Source organism: Oncorhynchus clarkii, chromosome 17 (assembly GCF_045791955.1).
Source record: "Oncorhynchus clarkii lewisi isolate Uvic-CL-2024 chromosome 17, UVic_Ocla_1.0, whole genome shotgun sequence".
Classification (NCBI taxonomy): Eukaryota; Metazoa; Chordata; class Actinopteri; order Salmoniformes; family Salmonidae; genus Oncorhynchus; species Oncorhynchus clarkii.
In genome coordinates, this window is record NC_092163.1 from 74,265,644 (window position 1) to 74,283,143 (window position 17,500).

Consider the following 17,500-nt stretch of genomic DNA (forward strand, 5'->3'; position numbering starts at 1 on the left):
CTCTGTATGTGTAATGTTTACTGTTCATTTTTGTTGTTTTTCACTTTATATATTCACTTTGTATGTTGTCTACCTCACTTGCTTTGGCAATGTTAACACATGTTTCCCATGCCAATAAAGCCCTTGAATTGAATTGAATTGAATTGAATTGAAAGAGAGAGAGAGGGAGAGAGAGATGGCTAGATGGCAGAATAGAGAAAGAGAGAGGTGGAGACACCCAAGGTGAGCCCAAGGTTAGCTGAATACCTCTTTGGGATTTGCACTAAATGAATAAATACATCCATTCCCTGATTTGTTCTTCTTATTGAGTGGCCTGACAGCGTAGCAGTGAGGAGATCCTAGTGGACCTCTGATCTCCAGCACCATTCCAGCCTCTTACTGGAATTTCTGCTCCACCATCTCATCTGGTCGCTGAAACTAGCTCTTAAATGATTCAAGGCTGTTACTCAGTCAGTCTAATCCTTACGGTCCAGAGGGAGGGAGGAGAGTGGGAGGCAGGTAGAGGAAGGATGGGAGGAAGGGAAGGGGGATGGGAGAAAGAGAGAGGAGGAAGAGGATGGCGATTGCTGGGGTATAAGTTGAGAGAAAGAGAGAAAAACAAAGAATGTTGGGGAAAAGGGCAAGACGCATGTTCACACCATCCTGCCGGCTCCATCTGTGCTCATCCATCACATTAATAAGCCCCCTTCTCTCAAAACACACAGAGGGCTGTCCACTGACGAGTGAACCAATTAACAGACGTCCACTCCAGTGTCATTACACCCCCTGGTCAAACAAAGAGTAGACAACACCACACACACAAACACACACACATCACACACACAGACACACACACACACACACACACACACACACACACACACACACACACACACAGAGAGAGAGAGAGACAGAGACAGAGACAGAGACAGAGACAGAGAGAGAGAGAGAGAGACAGAGAGAGACAGAGAGACAGAGAGAGCGAGAAAGAGAGAGAGAGAGACAGAGAGAGACAGAGAGAGAGAGAGAAAGAGAGAGAAAGAGAGAGACAGAGAGACAGAGAGACAGAGAGAGAGAGTGAGAGAGAGAGAGAGAGAGAGAGAGAGAGAGATGGTGGAAGAGGGAAAGAGAGAGGTGGAGAGGTGGAGGAAGAGAGAAAGAGATAAGTGGGGAGATGGAGGAAGAGAGAAAGAGGGGAGGATACGTAGATGAGAGAGATGTATATTCAGCATCATGGACAGCATCTGTCAACCCTGTGCTCTGGATGGTTTCAGAACCATGGACAGCATCTGTCAACCCTGTGCTCTGGGTGGTTTCAGAACCATGGACAGCATCTGTCAACCCTGTGCTCAGGATGGTTTCACAACCATGGACAGCATCTGTCAACCCTGTGCTCTGGATGGTTTTAGAACCATGGACAGAATCTGTCAACCCTGTGCTCTGGATGGTTTCAGAGAACCATGGACAGCATCTGTCAACCCTGTGCTCTGGATGGTTTCAGAACCATGGACAGAATCTGTCAACCCTGTGCTCTGGATGGTTTCAGAACCATGGACAGCATCTGTCAACCCTGTGCTCTGGATGGTTTTAGAACCATGGACAGTGACAGAGAGTTGCATGCCGTTTCTGTCGCACTCAATCAGAACAATGTGTCTCGTTGTGATCTGAAAACCAGGTGTGTTCCCTAGCTTGCCAACCGGTGACATTTCATGATCAAGTGAGCGTCAACACATCCTGACACTCTGGTCCTGGAGGACTGGAACTCGGCATCTCTGTTGTACAGATGCTTCACCCGTCCCTGGCTAAACTTAACCATGTGTTATCCTCTCTCTTCTGTCTTTGTTTTCTACAGCGGTATAGCTGGGAAGAAATGTGGCACCATCATTCTGTCTGTAGAGGAGCTGGGTAACTGCAGAGTAAGTAGACCAATTAGTAACTTCTGGTATTACCATCACTATACTGTAGACCAGGGGGGTCGAACTCATTTCATGGAGGACCTAGAGTCTGCTGGTTTTCGGATTGAGACCTAGGCAACCAGGTGAGGGTAGTTCCTCACTAATTAGTGACCTTAATTAATCCATCAAGTACGAGGAAGGAGAAACAACCTTCAGACACTTCAGATACTAGGTCCTCCATGGAATGGGTTTGACACGTGCTGCATCTGTGTTTTTATTTATTATGGATCACTATTAGCAATACTCTTCATAACGGAATTCACAACACACTAAGTGTGTGCCCTCAGGCCCCCGACTCCACTACCACATATCTACAACACAAAATCCATGTGTACGTGTGTGTATAGTGTGTCTGTTATCGTGTGTGTCTATGCATGTGTCTGTGCCTATGTTTGTGTTGCTTCACAGTCCCACGCTGTTCCATAAGGTGTATTTTTATCAGTTTCGTAAATATCATTTTAGTGCTTGCATGAGTTACTTGATGTGGAATAGAGTTCCATTCGTCTCCCATAGTCTGTTCTGGACTTAGGGACTGTGAAGAGACGTCTGGTGGCATGTCTTGTGAGGTATGCATGGGTGTCTGAGCTGTGTGCCAGTAGTTTAGACAGACAGCTCGGTACTCTCACAAATATACAGTACCAGTCAAAAGTTTGGACACACCTACTCATTCAAGGGTATTTATTTATTTTTACATCGTAGAATAATAGTGAAGACATCAAACCTGAAATAAGACATATGGAATCATGTAGCAACCAAAAAAGAGTTAAACAAATCAAAATATATTTTAGATTTTAGATTCTTCAAAGTAGCCACGCTTTTCCTTAATGACAGCTTTGCACACTCTTGGGATTCTCTCAACCAGCTTCACCTGGAATGCTTTTCCAACACTCTTGAAGGAGTTCCCACATATGCTGATTTTGGAAGCCAGGTCACCTGATGCAGCAATCCATCACTCTCCTTCTTGGTCAAATAGCCCTTAGACACCCTGAAGGTGTTTTGGGTCATTGTCCACTAAGTGCAAACCAGATTGGATGGAATATCGCTGCAGAATACTGTGGTAGCCGTGCTGGTTAAGTGTGCCTTGAATTGTAAATAAATCACTGACAGTGTCATCAGCAAAGCACCCCCACACCATCACACCTCCTCCATGATTCACCATGGGAGATCATCCGTTCACCTACTCTGTGTCTCACAAAGACACGGGGGTTGGAACCCAACATATCAAATTAGGACTCATCAGACCAAAGGACAGATTTCCACCAGTGTAATGTCCATTGCTCATGTTTCTTGGCCCAGTGAAGTCTCTTCTTCTTATTGGTGTCCTTTAGTAGTGGTTTCTTTGCAGCAATTCAACCATGAAGGCCTGATTCACACAGTCTCCTCTGAACAGTTGATGTTGGGATATGTATGTTACTTGAACTCTGTGAAGCATTTATTTGGGGTGCAATTTCTGAGGCTGGTAACTCTAATGAACTTATCCTCTGCAGCAGAGGTAACTCTGTGTCTTCCTTTCCTGTGGTGGTCCTCATGAGAGCCAGTTTCTTCGTAGCGCTTGATGGTTTTTGCAACTGCACTTGAAAAAAATTCAAAGTTCTTGAAATGTTCCATATTGACTGACCTTCATGTCTTAAAGTAATGATGAACTGTCATTTCTCTTTGCTTATTTGAGCTGTTCTTGACATAATATGGACTTGGTCTTTTAGAAAATAGGGCTATCTTCTGTATACCACCCCTACCTTGTCATAACACAACTGGCTTGGCTCAAACACATTAAGAAGGAAAGAAATTCCACAAATGAACTTTGAACAAGGCACACCTGTTAATTGAAATGCATCCCAGGTGACTGCCAAGAGTGTGCAAAGCTGTCATCAAGGCAAAGGGTGAAGAATATCTTTGAAGAATCTCAAATACAAAATAAATTGTGGATTATTTAACACTTTTGGTGACAACATGATTCTATCTGTGACTTACCACCTGGATTCGGTCTTATGTAGCAGAACTGTGAAAACATGTGAAATGGTGTTACTTATGTTGGATAAAAGTAGAGACTCAGAGCTTCAAAATATCATACCCTGCATTTGAGGAACAGTGGGAAAGTAATTCTGCTATGAAAGATGATCAACTTGTAAACTCACTTTTGAGAAAATCACCTTTGAATGTTTTGGTATCTAGTGAAGAGATCTTTGTCTACACCCATTCAGCATCGTTCACACCCTCTTAAGCTTTAGCCCCACCCATCTCGTTCCGCTCTCACACTTGACGCTCTGGCCGATGATTTGTTTACATCTAGATTTGTTTACCAATGTGGCTTGCTAATGCTAGAATTTCTTACCTGTGTACAGCATCATGCATGATGGACGTGTCAACCTGTCAGAAATGCCATACCACGGTTGCCCTTAGTTTGAAGATGTAATCAAGAGACAGGTGTTTTCTCCATATCTTTAGCTATCATACTATAATTCCACTGATTTCAAAACTTGATCCTTCAGAAAGTGGAGAGCAACACTTACGCAGCTCCACTACACAATACATTTTTTTAAAAGCCAGGATTCGACAGGATTACCAACACAGACCGACAAGCTCAAATAGACAGAAGCCCTCTATATGGCAGACCAATCCGAATACCTCTCTCGTGATGTCCAGCCCACTCATTATCTAAGCCATTGTCCAGCCCGCTCATTATCTAAGCCATTGTCCAGCCCACTCATTATCATCTTTTTCTGTGGCTCGTAATTTACCTATTTTATTTGGGTTTACAGATGACATACACGTTTGTTATTAAGGCACATGAAAGTTCTCATGTCCCAGAAGGCATTTCTGCCCAAAAATGCATTTTGATAAAAATATATTTTTTTACATTCAAACTTACATTTACGTTCAAACCTCCTGTTGTTGAACTGTTATGGGTGATGCCTCGCAGCTCTCGGCATTTCATGGTCTCCCACCCCCTCCAGACCGGTCAGATGTACAATCTAGAAACAGGGCAGTAAGTTGCAATAGGCCCATGCAACCCAAGGTTTGATACCAGCATAAACAGAAACCCTATTAAACCTTACCATAACCCTAACCTTAACCCAAAAACCTACACTAAACCAAACCTTAGTTCCTACCCCTAAAACTAACCCTAGCTCCTAACCATAACACTAATTCTAACCATAACCCTAAAGAAATAGAAATAGCATTGGACCTCGTGGGGACTAACAAAATGTCCCCAGTTGGTCAAATGTTTGTTTGTTTAGCATTCTTGTGGTCCCCACAAGGATAGTTACACACACACACACACACGCACACGCACGCACACGCACGCACGCACGCGCGCACACGCACACGCACACACACACACACACACACACACACACACACACACACAGGGCTCCACTGAGCTATGACATGGCAGATTAGGCCCTGGTGTTGAAGTGCAGATACCGTTAAACTTTTATATCAAATATCTGTCGTCTCTGTGGCTCTGAGCACTAGACCAGATCTGACACCGGTGTAAGAGACACATAGATAGAGAGAAAATTGAGAAAGCAGGACAACGAAAAGGGTGAGGAGAGAGACAGGCAGACAGAGTACGACTCAGAGAGAGTTCCTCCAGAGGGAGGAATCGATAGTGGATTACATCACGTGAGGCTATGTGCCCACTGGCAGTAATAAAATCTGCTGATCCTAATGTGTGGCCGAATGGGCTTTAATTAAAAATCCCAGCCCTTTGAGTGACCTTGCATCAAACTGCCTGAGGAACAACACTGTACCAAACTGCCTGGGGAACAACACTGTATCAAACTGCCTGGGGAACAACACTGTATCAAACTGCCTGGGGAACAACACTATCAAACTGCCTGGGGAACAACACTGTATCAAACTGCCTGGGGAACAACACTGTATTAAACTGCCTGGGGAACAACACTATCAAACTGCCTGGGGAACAACACTGTATCAAACTGCCTGGGGAACAACACTATCAAACTGCCTGGGGAACAACACTGTATCAAACTGCCTGGGGAACAACACTATCAAACTGCCTGGGGAACAACACTGTATCAAACTGCCTGGGGAACAACACTGTATCAAACTGCCTGGGGAACAACACTGTATCAAACTGCATGGGGAACTGCCATAATAAGATGTGTCGGACCCCAGTAAGATAAAATGTGTCGAACTCCCAGTAAGATAAGATGTGTCGAACCCCAGTAAGATAAGATGTGTCGAACCCCAGTAAGATAAGATGTGTCGGACCCCAGTAAGATAAGATGTGTCGAACCCCAGTAAGATAAGATGTGTCGGACCCCAGTAAGATAAGATGTGTCGGACCCCAGTAAGATAAGATGTGTCGAACCCCAGTAAGATAAGATGTGTCAAACCCGAGTAAGATAAGATGTGTTGGACCCCAGTAAGATAAGATGTGTCGAACCCCAGTAAGATAAGATGTGTCGGACCCCAGTAAGATAAGATGTGTCGGACCCCAGTAAGATAAGATGTGTCGAACCCCAGTAAGATAAGATGTGTCGAACCCGAGTAAGATAAGATGTGTTGGACCCCAGTAAGACTAGATGTGTCGGACCCCAGTAAGACTAGATGTGTCGAACCCCAGTAAGATAAGATGTGTCGAACCCCAGTAAGATAAGATGTGTCGGACCCCAGTAAGATAAGATGTGTCGAACCCCAGTAAGACTAAATGTGTCGGACCCCAGTAAGATAAGATGTGTCGAACCCCAGTAAGACTAGATTTGTCGGACCCCAGTAAGATAAGATGTGTCGAACCCCAGTAAGATAAGATGTGTCGTAACCCAGTAAGATAAGATGTGTCGGACCCCAGTAAGATAAGATGTGTCGGACCCCAGTAAGATAAGATGTGTCGAACCCCAGTAAGATAAGATGTGTCAAACCCGAGTAAGATAAGATGTGTTGGACCCCAGTAAGATAAGATGTGTCGAACCCCAGTAAGATAAGATGTGTCGGACCCCAGTAAGATAAGATGTGTCGGACCCCAGTAAGATAAGATGTGTCGAACCCCAGTAAGATAAGATGTGTCGAACCCGAGTAAGATAAGATGTGTTGGACCCCAGTAAGACTAGATGTGTCGGACCCCAGTAAGACTAGATGTGTCGAACCCCAGTAAGATAAGATGTGTCGAACCCCAGTAAGATAAGATGTGTCGGACCCCAGTAAGATAAGATGTGTCGAACCCCAGTAAGACTAAATGTGTCGGACCCCAGTAAGATAAGATGTGTCGAACCCCAGTAAGACTAGATTTGTCGGACCCCAGTAAGATAAGATGTGTCGAACCCCAGTAAGATAAGATGTGTCGTAACCCAGTAAGATAAGATGTGTCGGACCCCAGTAAGATAAGATGTGTCGGACCCCAGTAAGATAAGATGTGTCGAACCCCAGTAAGATAAGATGTGTCGAACCCCAGTAAGATAAGATGTGTCACACCCCAAGTAGGGTAAGATGTGTCAAACCCCAGTAAGACAAGATGTGTCGGACCCCAGTAAGACTAGATGTTGCCATTGGCGTCGGCTAATGGGGATCCTAATAAATAAATAAAAACACCACCACCTCCATCACCACCACCCACCATTCTCCACCTGCACCTCCACCTCCATCACCACCACCCACCACTCTCCACCTGCACCTCCATCACCACCACCCACCATTCTCCACCTGCACCTCCACCTCCATCACCCCACCCACCATTCTCCACCTGCACCACCACCTCCATCACCACCACCCACCATTCTCCACCTGCACCACCACCTCCATCACCACCACCCACCATTCTCCACCTGCACCACCACCTCCATCACCACCACCCACCATTCTCCACCTGCACCTCCACCTCATCACCATCACCACCACCCACCATTCTCCACCTGCACCACCACCTCCATCACCACCACCCACCATTCTCCACCTGCACCTCCACCTCCATCACCACCACCCACCTTTCTCCACCTGCACCTCCACCTCCATCACCACCACCCACCATTCTCCACCTGCACCTCCACCTCCATCACCACAACCCACCATTCTCCACCTACACCTCCACCTCCATCACCACCACCCACCATTCTCCAGGGAGATGACAGGAGAGATACAGGGAGAAGACAGAGAGATGACAGAGGAGATACAGGGAGATGACAGAGGAGGTACAGGGAGATGACATAGGAGATACAGGGAGATGATAGAGGAGATACAGGGAGATGACAGAGGAGATACAGGGAGATGACAGAGGAGATACAGGGAGATGACAGAGGAGATACAGGGAGATGACAGAGGAGATACAGGGAGATGACAGAGGAGCTACAGGGAGATGACAGAGGAGATACAGGGAGATACAGGGAGATGAGAGAGGAGATACAGGGAGATAGAGGAGATAAAGAAGAGATACAGGGAGATGAGAGAGGAGATACAGGGAGATGACAGAGGAGATACAGGGAGATGACAGAGGAGCTACAGGGAGATGACAGAGGAGCTACAGGGAGATGACAGAGGAGATACAGGGAGATGAGAGATGAGATACAGGGAGATAGAGGAGATAAAGAGGAGATACAGGGAGATGAGAGAGGAGATACAGGGAGATGATAGATGAGATACAGGGAGATGACAGAGGAGCTACAGGGAGATGACAGAGGAGCTACAGGGAGATGACAGAGGAGATACAGGGAGATACAGGGAGATGAGAGAGGAGATACAGGGAGATAGAGGAGATAAAGAAGAGATACAGGGAGATGACAGAGGAGATACAGGGAGATGACAGATGAGATACAGGGAGATGACAGAGGAGATACAGGGAGATGATAGAGGAGATACAGGGAGATGACAGAGGAGCTACAGGGAGATGACAGAGGAGCTACAGGGAGATAGAGGAGATAAAGAGGAGATACAGGGAGATGAGAGAGGAGATACAGGGAGATGACAGAGGAGATACAGGGAGATGACAGAGGAGCTACAGGGAGATGATAGAGGAGCTACAGGGAGATGACAGAGGAGATACAGGGAGATGAGAGATGAGATACAGGGAGATAGAGGAGATAAAGAGGAGATACAGGGAGATGACAGAGGGGATACAGGGAGATGACAGAGGAGATACAGTGAGATGACAGAGGAGCTACAGGGAGATGACAGAGGAGCTACAGGGAGATAGAGGAGATAAAGAGGAGATACAGGGAGATGAGAGAGGAGATACAGGGAGATGATAGATGAGATACAGGGAGATAGAGGAGATAAAGAAGAGATACAGGGAGATGACAGAGGAGATACAGGGAGATGACAGATGAGATACAGGGAGATGACAGAGGAGATACAGGGAGATGACAGAGGAGATACAGGGAGATGACAGAGGAGCTACAGGAAGATGACAGAGGAGATACAGAGGAGATGACAGAGGAGATACAGGGAGATGACAGAGGAGCTACAGGGAGATGACAGAGGAGATACAGAGGAGATGACAGAGGAGATACAGGGAGATGACAGAGGAGATACAGAGGAGATGACAGAGGAGATACAGGGAGATGACAGAGGAGATACAGGGAGATGACAGAGGAGATACAGGGAGATAGAGGAGATAAGGATGAGATACAGGGAGATGACAGAGGAGCTACAGGGAGATGACAGAGGAGCTACAGGGAGATGACAGAGGAGATACAGGGAGATTACAGAGGAGATACAGGGAGATACAGGGAGATGAGAGAGGAGATACAGGGAGATGAGAGAGGAGATACAGAGGAGATACAGGGAGATTACAGAGGAGCTACAGGGAGATGACAGAGGAGATACAGGGAGATGACAGAGGAGCTACAGGGAGATGACAGAGGAGCTACTGGGAGATGACAGAGGAGATACAGAGGAGATGACAGAGGAGATACAGGGAGATGACAGAGGAGATACAGGGAGATGACAGAGGAGCTACAGGGAGATGACAGAGGAGATACAGGGAGATGACAGAGGAGATACAGGGAGAGGTTACTATGTTAATCTAAACCGTATAATTTATTTATAGACACTGTGAAACTTGGCTATTTTCTCATATGTAATTAGCATGAATTGAATATATTTTAAGCACTGCATAGGGAAAAGTAGTGCACTATATAGGGAATAGGGCGCCATTTTGGACATAGAACAGTGTTGTCTTCTCTGTTGTCCATCCTTCCCTCCTCTGCCATCATTCTAACACCGGATAAAACTGAGAAATGTTTGACTAACTGAGCAATGATCCGGACATCGATTCAAACTTTTAAATCAGACATTGATTTGAAATTTTCATCCAAAATAACCATTAAGATAACAGACAGTTGATAAGTGTTACTGTTTCGGTCCTGGTGTCACGACTTCCGCCGAAGTTGGTCCCTCTCCTTGTTCGGGCGGCGTTCGGCGGTCGACGTCACCGACCTTCTAGTCACCACCGACCTTCTAGTCACCACCGATCTTCTAGTCACCACCGATCTTCTAGTCACCACCGATTTTCTAGTCACCACCGATCTTCTAGTCACCACCGACCTTCTAGTCACCACCGATCTTCTAGTCACCACCGATCTTTTAGTCACCACCGATCTTCTAGTCACCACCGATCCATGTTTAATTTTCCTTTTTGTTTTGTCTTCATTGTACGCACCTGGTTTCCATTCCATAATCAGTGTTCCTTATTTAACCCTCTGGCTTCCCCTTTTCTTTTGTGCGTGATTGTCGTTGTCAAGTGGTTTCATTTATGTGCTCTGGATATTTATGTTTATCCTTGTTGGAACATTGTTGATATTGAGGAAAGCTAAGATTTTTTACTCATACCTGCATCCTGCAGCTGACTCCGCCTTATCCATTCACCTAGAACGCTGACACCTGGATCATAGGGACACATCAACTGGGGATGATTGTCTCCATTGTCGACCACTTTCTATATTCTAGCGTCTCTATGTATCTCTGTGTCTGAGGGATGTCAAAGAGCAGACATCTGGCTCTGTGTGAAGCACTGTGGGATGGCTGGAGGGTTGATGCTGATGTTATGGGCTAGCAGCATAACTTCTCTGTGTCACTGCAGCGAGGTAGGAAGATCTTGGAGCCCTCGTGGAGATGAGTGTGTTTGTAGACACTGAACACAGCCTGCAGTCTGAGTCTGACTGGGAATGATAATGAGATAGTGAGACACACACACACACGCACGCACGCACACACACACACACACACACAGACACACACACACACACACACACACACACACACACACACACACACACACACATACACACACACTTTCTCTCTCTCACCCAAACACAACCCATCAAACAGTTACCAAGTGAGATCTGCTACAACATTAAAAAGCCATTAGCAGTATCATTACGAGGTACAGCTGGCACGGGTAGTGTCCAGTGTAGAGCCTCTGGCCCTCAGACAACAACAGACGAGGTGTTTATCCTGTTCATGCACACTGCTCTGGTCTGTCTGAACGCACTTCAGCTCTGTAGCTGATTAAGTTATTCTGCCTGTTCTCCTGTGGTAAGATCAGCCAACTCCAAACTATCATCTATCTTCTATCATCATCTATCTTCTATCATCTATCATCTTTCATCTATCATTATATCTATCTTCTATCATCTATTATCATCTATCTTCTATCATCTATCATCATCTATCTTCTATCATCTATCATCATCTATCTTCTATCATCTATCATCATCTATCTATCTTCTATCATCATCTATCTTCTATCATCTATCATTATATCTTTCTTCTATCATCTACTATCATCTATCTTCTATCATCTATCATTTTCATCTATCATCATATCTATCTTCTACCATCTATCATCATCTATCTTCTATCATCTATCATCATCTACCTTCTATCATCTATCATCTATCTTCTATCATCATATCTATCTTCTATCATATGTCATCTTCTATCATCTATCATCATCTATCATCTATCTTCTATCATCATATCTATCTTCTATCATCTATCATCAATCTTCTATCATATGTCATCTTCTATCATCTATCATCATCTATCATCTATCTGCTATCATCTATCCTCTATCTTCTATCATCTATCATATGTCATCTATCATATGTCATCTGTCATCTTCTATCATCTATCATCATCTATCTTCTATCATCAATTACCATCTATCATCTGTCTTCTATCATCTATCTTCTATATTCTATCATCTATCTTCTATCATCTATCTTCTATATTCTATCATCTATCATCTGTCATCTATCATCCATCTTCTATCATATATCTTCTATCATCTATCTTCTATCATCTGTCATCTATCTTCTATCTTCTATCATCTATCTTCTATCTTCTATCATCTGTCATCTATTTTCTATCATCTATCTTCTATCATCTATCATCTGTCATCTATCTTCTATCATCTATCTTCAATTATCATCTATCTATCATCTATCATCTATATTCTATCATCAATCTTCAATTCTCATCTATATATCATCTATCTTCTATCATCTATCTTCAATGATCATCTATCTATCATCTATCATCTATCATCTATCATCTATCTTCTATCATCTATCTTTTATCATCTATCTATCATCTATCGTCTATCATCTGTCATCTATCATCTATCATCACATATCATCTATCTTCTATCATCTTTCATCTATCGATCATCTCTCATCTATCTTCTATAATCTATCTTCTATCATCTATCTTTTATAATCTATCTATCATCTATCATCATCTATCATCTATCATCTATCTTCTATCTATCATCTATCTTCTATCTTTTGTAATCTATCTTCTATCATCAGTCATCTATCTTCTATCATCATCTATCATATATCTTCTATCTTCTATCTTCTATCACCTATCTTCAATCATCATCTATCATCTATCTTCTATCATCTATATTCTATCTTCTATCATCTATCTTCAATTATCATCTATCTATCATCTATCATCTATCTTCTATTTTCATCTATCTATCATCTATCTTCTGTCATCTATCATCTATCATCTGTCATCTATCTTCTATCTTCTATCAACTATCATCTATCTTCTATCTTCTATCATCTATCTTCAATTATCATCTATCTATCTTCTATCATCTATCTTCTATCATCTATCTTTTATAATCTATCTATCATCTATCATCATCTATCTTCTATCTATCATCTATCATCTTTCTTCTATCTTTTGTAATCTATCTTCTATCATCATCTATCATATATCTTATATCTTCTATCATCTATCTTCAATCATCATCTATCATCTATCTTCTACCATCTATCTTCTATCTTCTATATTCTATCACCTGTCATCTATCTTCTATCTTCTATCTTCAATTATCATCTATCATCTATCATCTATCTTCATCTATCTATCGTCTATCTTCTATCATCTATCTTCTATCATCTATCATCTGTCATCTATCATCTATCATCTATCTTCAATTATCATCTATCTATCATCTATCATCTATCTTCTATCTTCATCTATCTATCATCTATCTTCTATCTTTATTCTTCATCTATCTATCATCTATCTTCTATCATCTATCTTCTGTCATCTGTCATCTATCTTCTATCATCTATCTTCTATCTTCTATCATCTATCTTCAATTATCATCTATCTATCTTCTATCATCTATCTTCTATCATCTATCTTCAATTATCATCTATCTATCATCTATCATCTATCTTCATCTATCTATCATCTATCTTCTATCATCTATCTTCTATCATCTATCATCTGTCATCTGTCATCTGTCATCTATCTTCTATCATCTATCACCTATCATCTATCTTCAATTATCATCTATCTATCTTCTATCTTCTATCATCTAGCATCTATCATCTATCATCTATCTATCATCTATCTATCATCTATCATCTATCTATCATCTATCATCTATCATCTATCTATCATCTATCATCTATCTATCATCTATCATCTCAGAGTTGTGTTGTTGTTGTTATTGTTGTTGGTGCTTTTCTCTGTTTAATTACCAGCTCCTACAGAACAATACCAGCTTGTTTATTGCATCTATGTTTCTGTTTTCATGCACCGAAACCCCCTCCCAAATAGCACCTTATTCCCTACATATTTCCCTATTTCTGACCATGTCCCATAAGGGTATATGTAGGGAAATGAGTGATATTTTGGGTCCATAGCTTGTTCAGTGTGTTTGGAACAAACCAGCACGGCGAGTCCCCAGAGAGAGAAAGAGTTAGACAACAACAACAGTCTCATTTAGAAAAACACTTGAATCCAAGATTTTGGAGGGAGAGAGAGAGAGAGAGAGAGGGAGTGAGATGTTTAAATTGCTTTGGCAATGCTTTGGCTCCCGAGTGGCACATCTTCTATCATCATATCTATCTTCTATCATATGTCATCTTCTATCATCTATCATCATCTATCTTCTATCTTCTATCATCATATCTATCTTCTATCATCATCTATCTTCTATCATTTATCATATATCTTCTATCATATGTCATCTTCTATCATCTATCATCATCTATCAGCTATCTGCTATCATCTATCATCTATCTTCTATCCTCTATCTTCTATCCTCTATATTCTATCTTCTATCATCTATCTTCTATCATCTATCTTCTATATTCTATCATCTATCTTCTATCATCTATCATCTGTCATCTGTCATCTATCTTCTATCTTCTATCATCTATCATCTATCATCTATCTTCTATCATCTATCTTCAATTATCATCTATCAATCATCTATCTTCTATCTTCTATCATCTAGCATCTATCACCTATCATCTATCTTCTATATTCTATCACCTATCATCTATCTTCTATCTTCTATCATCTAGCATCTATCATCTATCATCTATCTATCATCTATCATCTATCTATCATCCATCTATCATCTATCATCCATCTATCATCTATCATCTATCTATCATCTATCATCCATCTATCATCTATCATCTATCTATCATCTATCATCCATCTATCATCTATCATCCATCTATCATCTATCTATCATCTATCATCTATCATCCAGCTATCATCTATCATCTATCATCTATCGTCTATCTATCATCTATCTATCATCTATCGTCTATCTATCATCTATCATCTATCATCTATCATCTATCTATCATCTATCGTCTATCTATCATCTATCTATCATCTATCATCTATCATCTATCTATCATCTATCATCTATCTATCATCTATCATCTCAGAGTTGTGTTGTTGTTGTTATTGTTGTTGGTGCTTTTCTCTGTTTAATTACCAGCTCCTACAGAACAATACCAGCTTGTTTATTGCATCTATGTTTCTGTTTTCATGCACCGAAACCCCCTCCCAAATAGCACCTTATTCCCTACATATTTCCCTATTTCTGACCATGTCCCATAAGGGTATATGTAGGGAAATTAGTGATATTTTGGGTCCATAGCTTGTTCAGTGTGTTTGGAACAAACCAGCACGGCGAGTCCCCAGAGAGAGAAAGAGTTAGACAACAACAACAGTCTCATTTAGAAAAACACTTGAATCCAAGATTTTGAAGGGGGAGAGAGAGAGAGAGGGAGTGAGTGAGATGTTTAAATTGCTTTGGCAATGCTTTGGCTCCCGAGTGGCGCATCTTCTATTATCATATCTATCTTCTATCATATGTCATCTTCTATCATCTATCATCATCTATCTTCTATCATCTATCATCTATCTTCTATCATATGTCATCTTCTATCATCTATCATCATCTATCATCTATCTTCTATCCTCTATCTTCTATCCTCTATATTCTATCATATATCTTCTATCTTCTATCTTCTAGAGAGAGAGAGAGAGGGAGTGAGATGTTTAAATTGCTTTGGCAATGCTTTGGCTCCCGAGTGGCGCAGCGGTCTAAGGAACTGCATCTCAGTGCAAGAGGAGTCACTACAGTCCCTGGTTCGAATCCAGGCTAAATCACATTTGGCCGTGATTGGGAGTCCCATACGGCGGCGCACAGTTGGCCCAGCATCTTCCGGGGTTGGCCGGGATAGACCGTCATTGTGAATAAGAATTTGTTCTTAATAACTGACTTGCCCAGTTAAATAAAGGTTACATTTAAAATGAATAAACATATGTTTCCATGTCAATTTTTATTTTACCTTTATTTAACTAGGCAAGTCAGTTATTAAGAACAAATTCTTATTTACAATGACGGCCTAGGAACAGTGGGTTAACTGCCTGTTCAGGGGCAGAACGACAGATTTGTACCTTGTCAGCTCGGGGATTTGAACTTGCAACCTTCCGGTTACAAGTCCAACACTCTAACCACTAGCTCTAACCACAACGGAATTGAATTTAGAGAGATAGAGAGAATCAAGGCCTAGTATTAGGACTGTCATTATATTAGTGATGGTGTCACGATGGAGACCAGGCAGTGGGTTATCCAGTTTTGTTATGTTTAACCTATCAATTACGGAGATATCTATCAAACATCACTACAGATGGTCATATCAAATCAAATCAAATGTTATTTGTCACATGCGCTGAATACAACAGGTGTAGTAGACCTTACAGTGAAATGCTGAATACAACAGGTGTAGGTAGACCTTACAGTGAAATGCTGAATACAACAGGTGTAGTAGACCTTACAGTGAAATGCTGAATACAACAGGTGTAGTAGACCTTACTGTGAAATGCTGACCACAACAGGTGTAGTAGACCTTACTGTGAAATGCTGAATACAACAGGTGTAGTAGACCTTACTGTGAAATGCTGACTACAACAGGTGTAGTAGACCTTACAGTGAAATGCTGAATACAACAGGTGTAGTAGACCTTACAGTGAAATGCTGACTACAACAGGTGTAGTAGACCTCACAGTGAAATGCTGAATACAACAGGTGTAGTAGACCTTACAGTGAAATGCTGAATACAACAGGTGTAGTAGACCTTACAGTGAAATGCTGACTACAACAGGTGTAGTAGACCTTACAGTGAAATGCTGACTACAACAGGTGTAGGTAGACCTTACAGTGAAATGCTGAATACAACAGGTGTAGTAGACCTTACAGTGTAATGCTGAATACAACAGGTGTAGTAGACCTTACAGTGAAATGCTGAATTTAACAGGTGTAGTAGACCTCACAGTGAAATGCTGAATACAACAGGTGTAGTAGACCTTACAGTGAAATGCTGAATACAACAGGTGTAGTAGACCTCACAGTGAAATGCTGAATACAACAGGTGTAGTAGACCTCACAGTGAAATGCTTGCCCACAAGCCCTTAACCAACAATGCATTTAAATAAATAGAGTTAATATAATATTTACTGAATAAACTAAAGTAAAATTATAAATAAATCAATCAAAAAGTAACACAGAAATGTACATAACAATAACAAGGCTCTATACAGGGGGTTACGGTACAGAGTCAATGTGGAGGCTATATACAGGGTGTTACGGTACCGAGTCAATGTGGAGGCTCTATACAGGGGGTTCCAATACCGAGTCAATGTGGAGGCTCTATACAGGGGGTACCGGTACCGAGTCAATGTGGAGGCTATATACAGGGGGTTCCAGTACTGAGTCAATGTGGAGGCTCTATACAGGGGGTACCGGTACCGAGTCAATGTGGAGGCTC

The 17,500-nt window shown here is 42.0% G+C and overlaps 1 protein-coding gene across 1 annotated transcript in view; it reads left to right on the forward strand.

Annotated features, from left to right (window-relative positions):
* The window catches only part of LOC139369925 (copine-5-like), a 353,457-nt gene that overhangs the window by 254,102 nt on the left and 81,855 nt on the right, over nt 1–17,500 (forward strand). Inside the window, exon 9 of the mRNA XM_071109208.1 lies at nt 1,832–1,895. Within this exon, the coding sequence (XP_070965309.1) occupies nt 1,832–1,895 (64 nt within the window). The remainder of the gene's footprint in view (nt 1–1,831; nt 1,896–17,500) is intronic.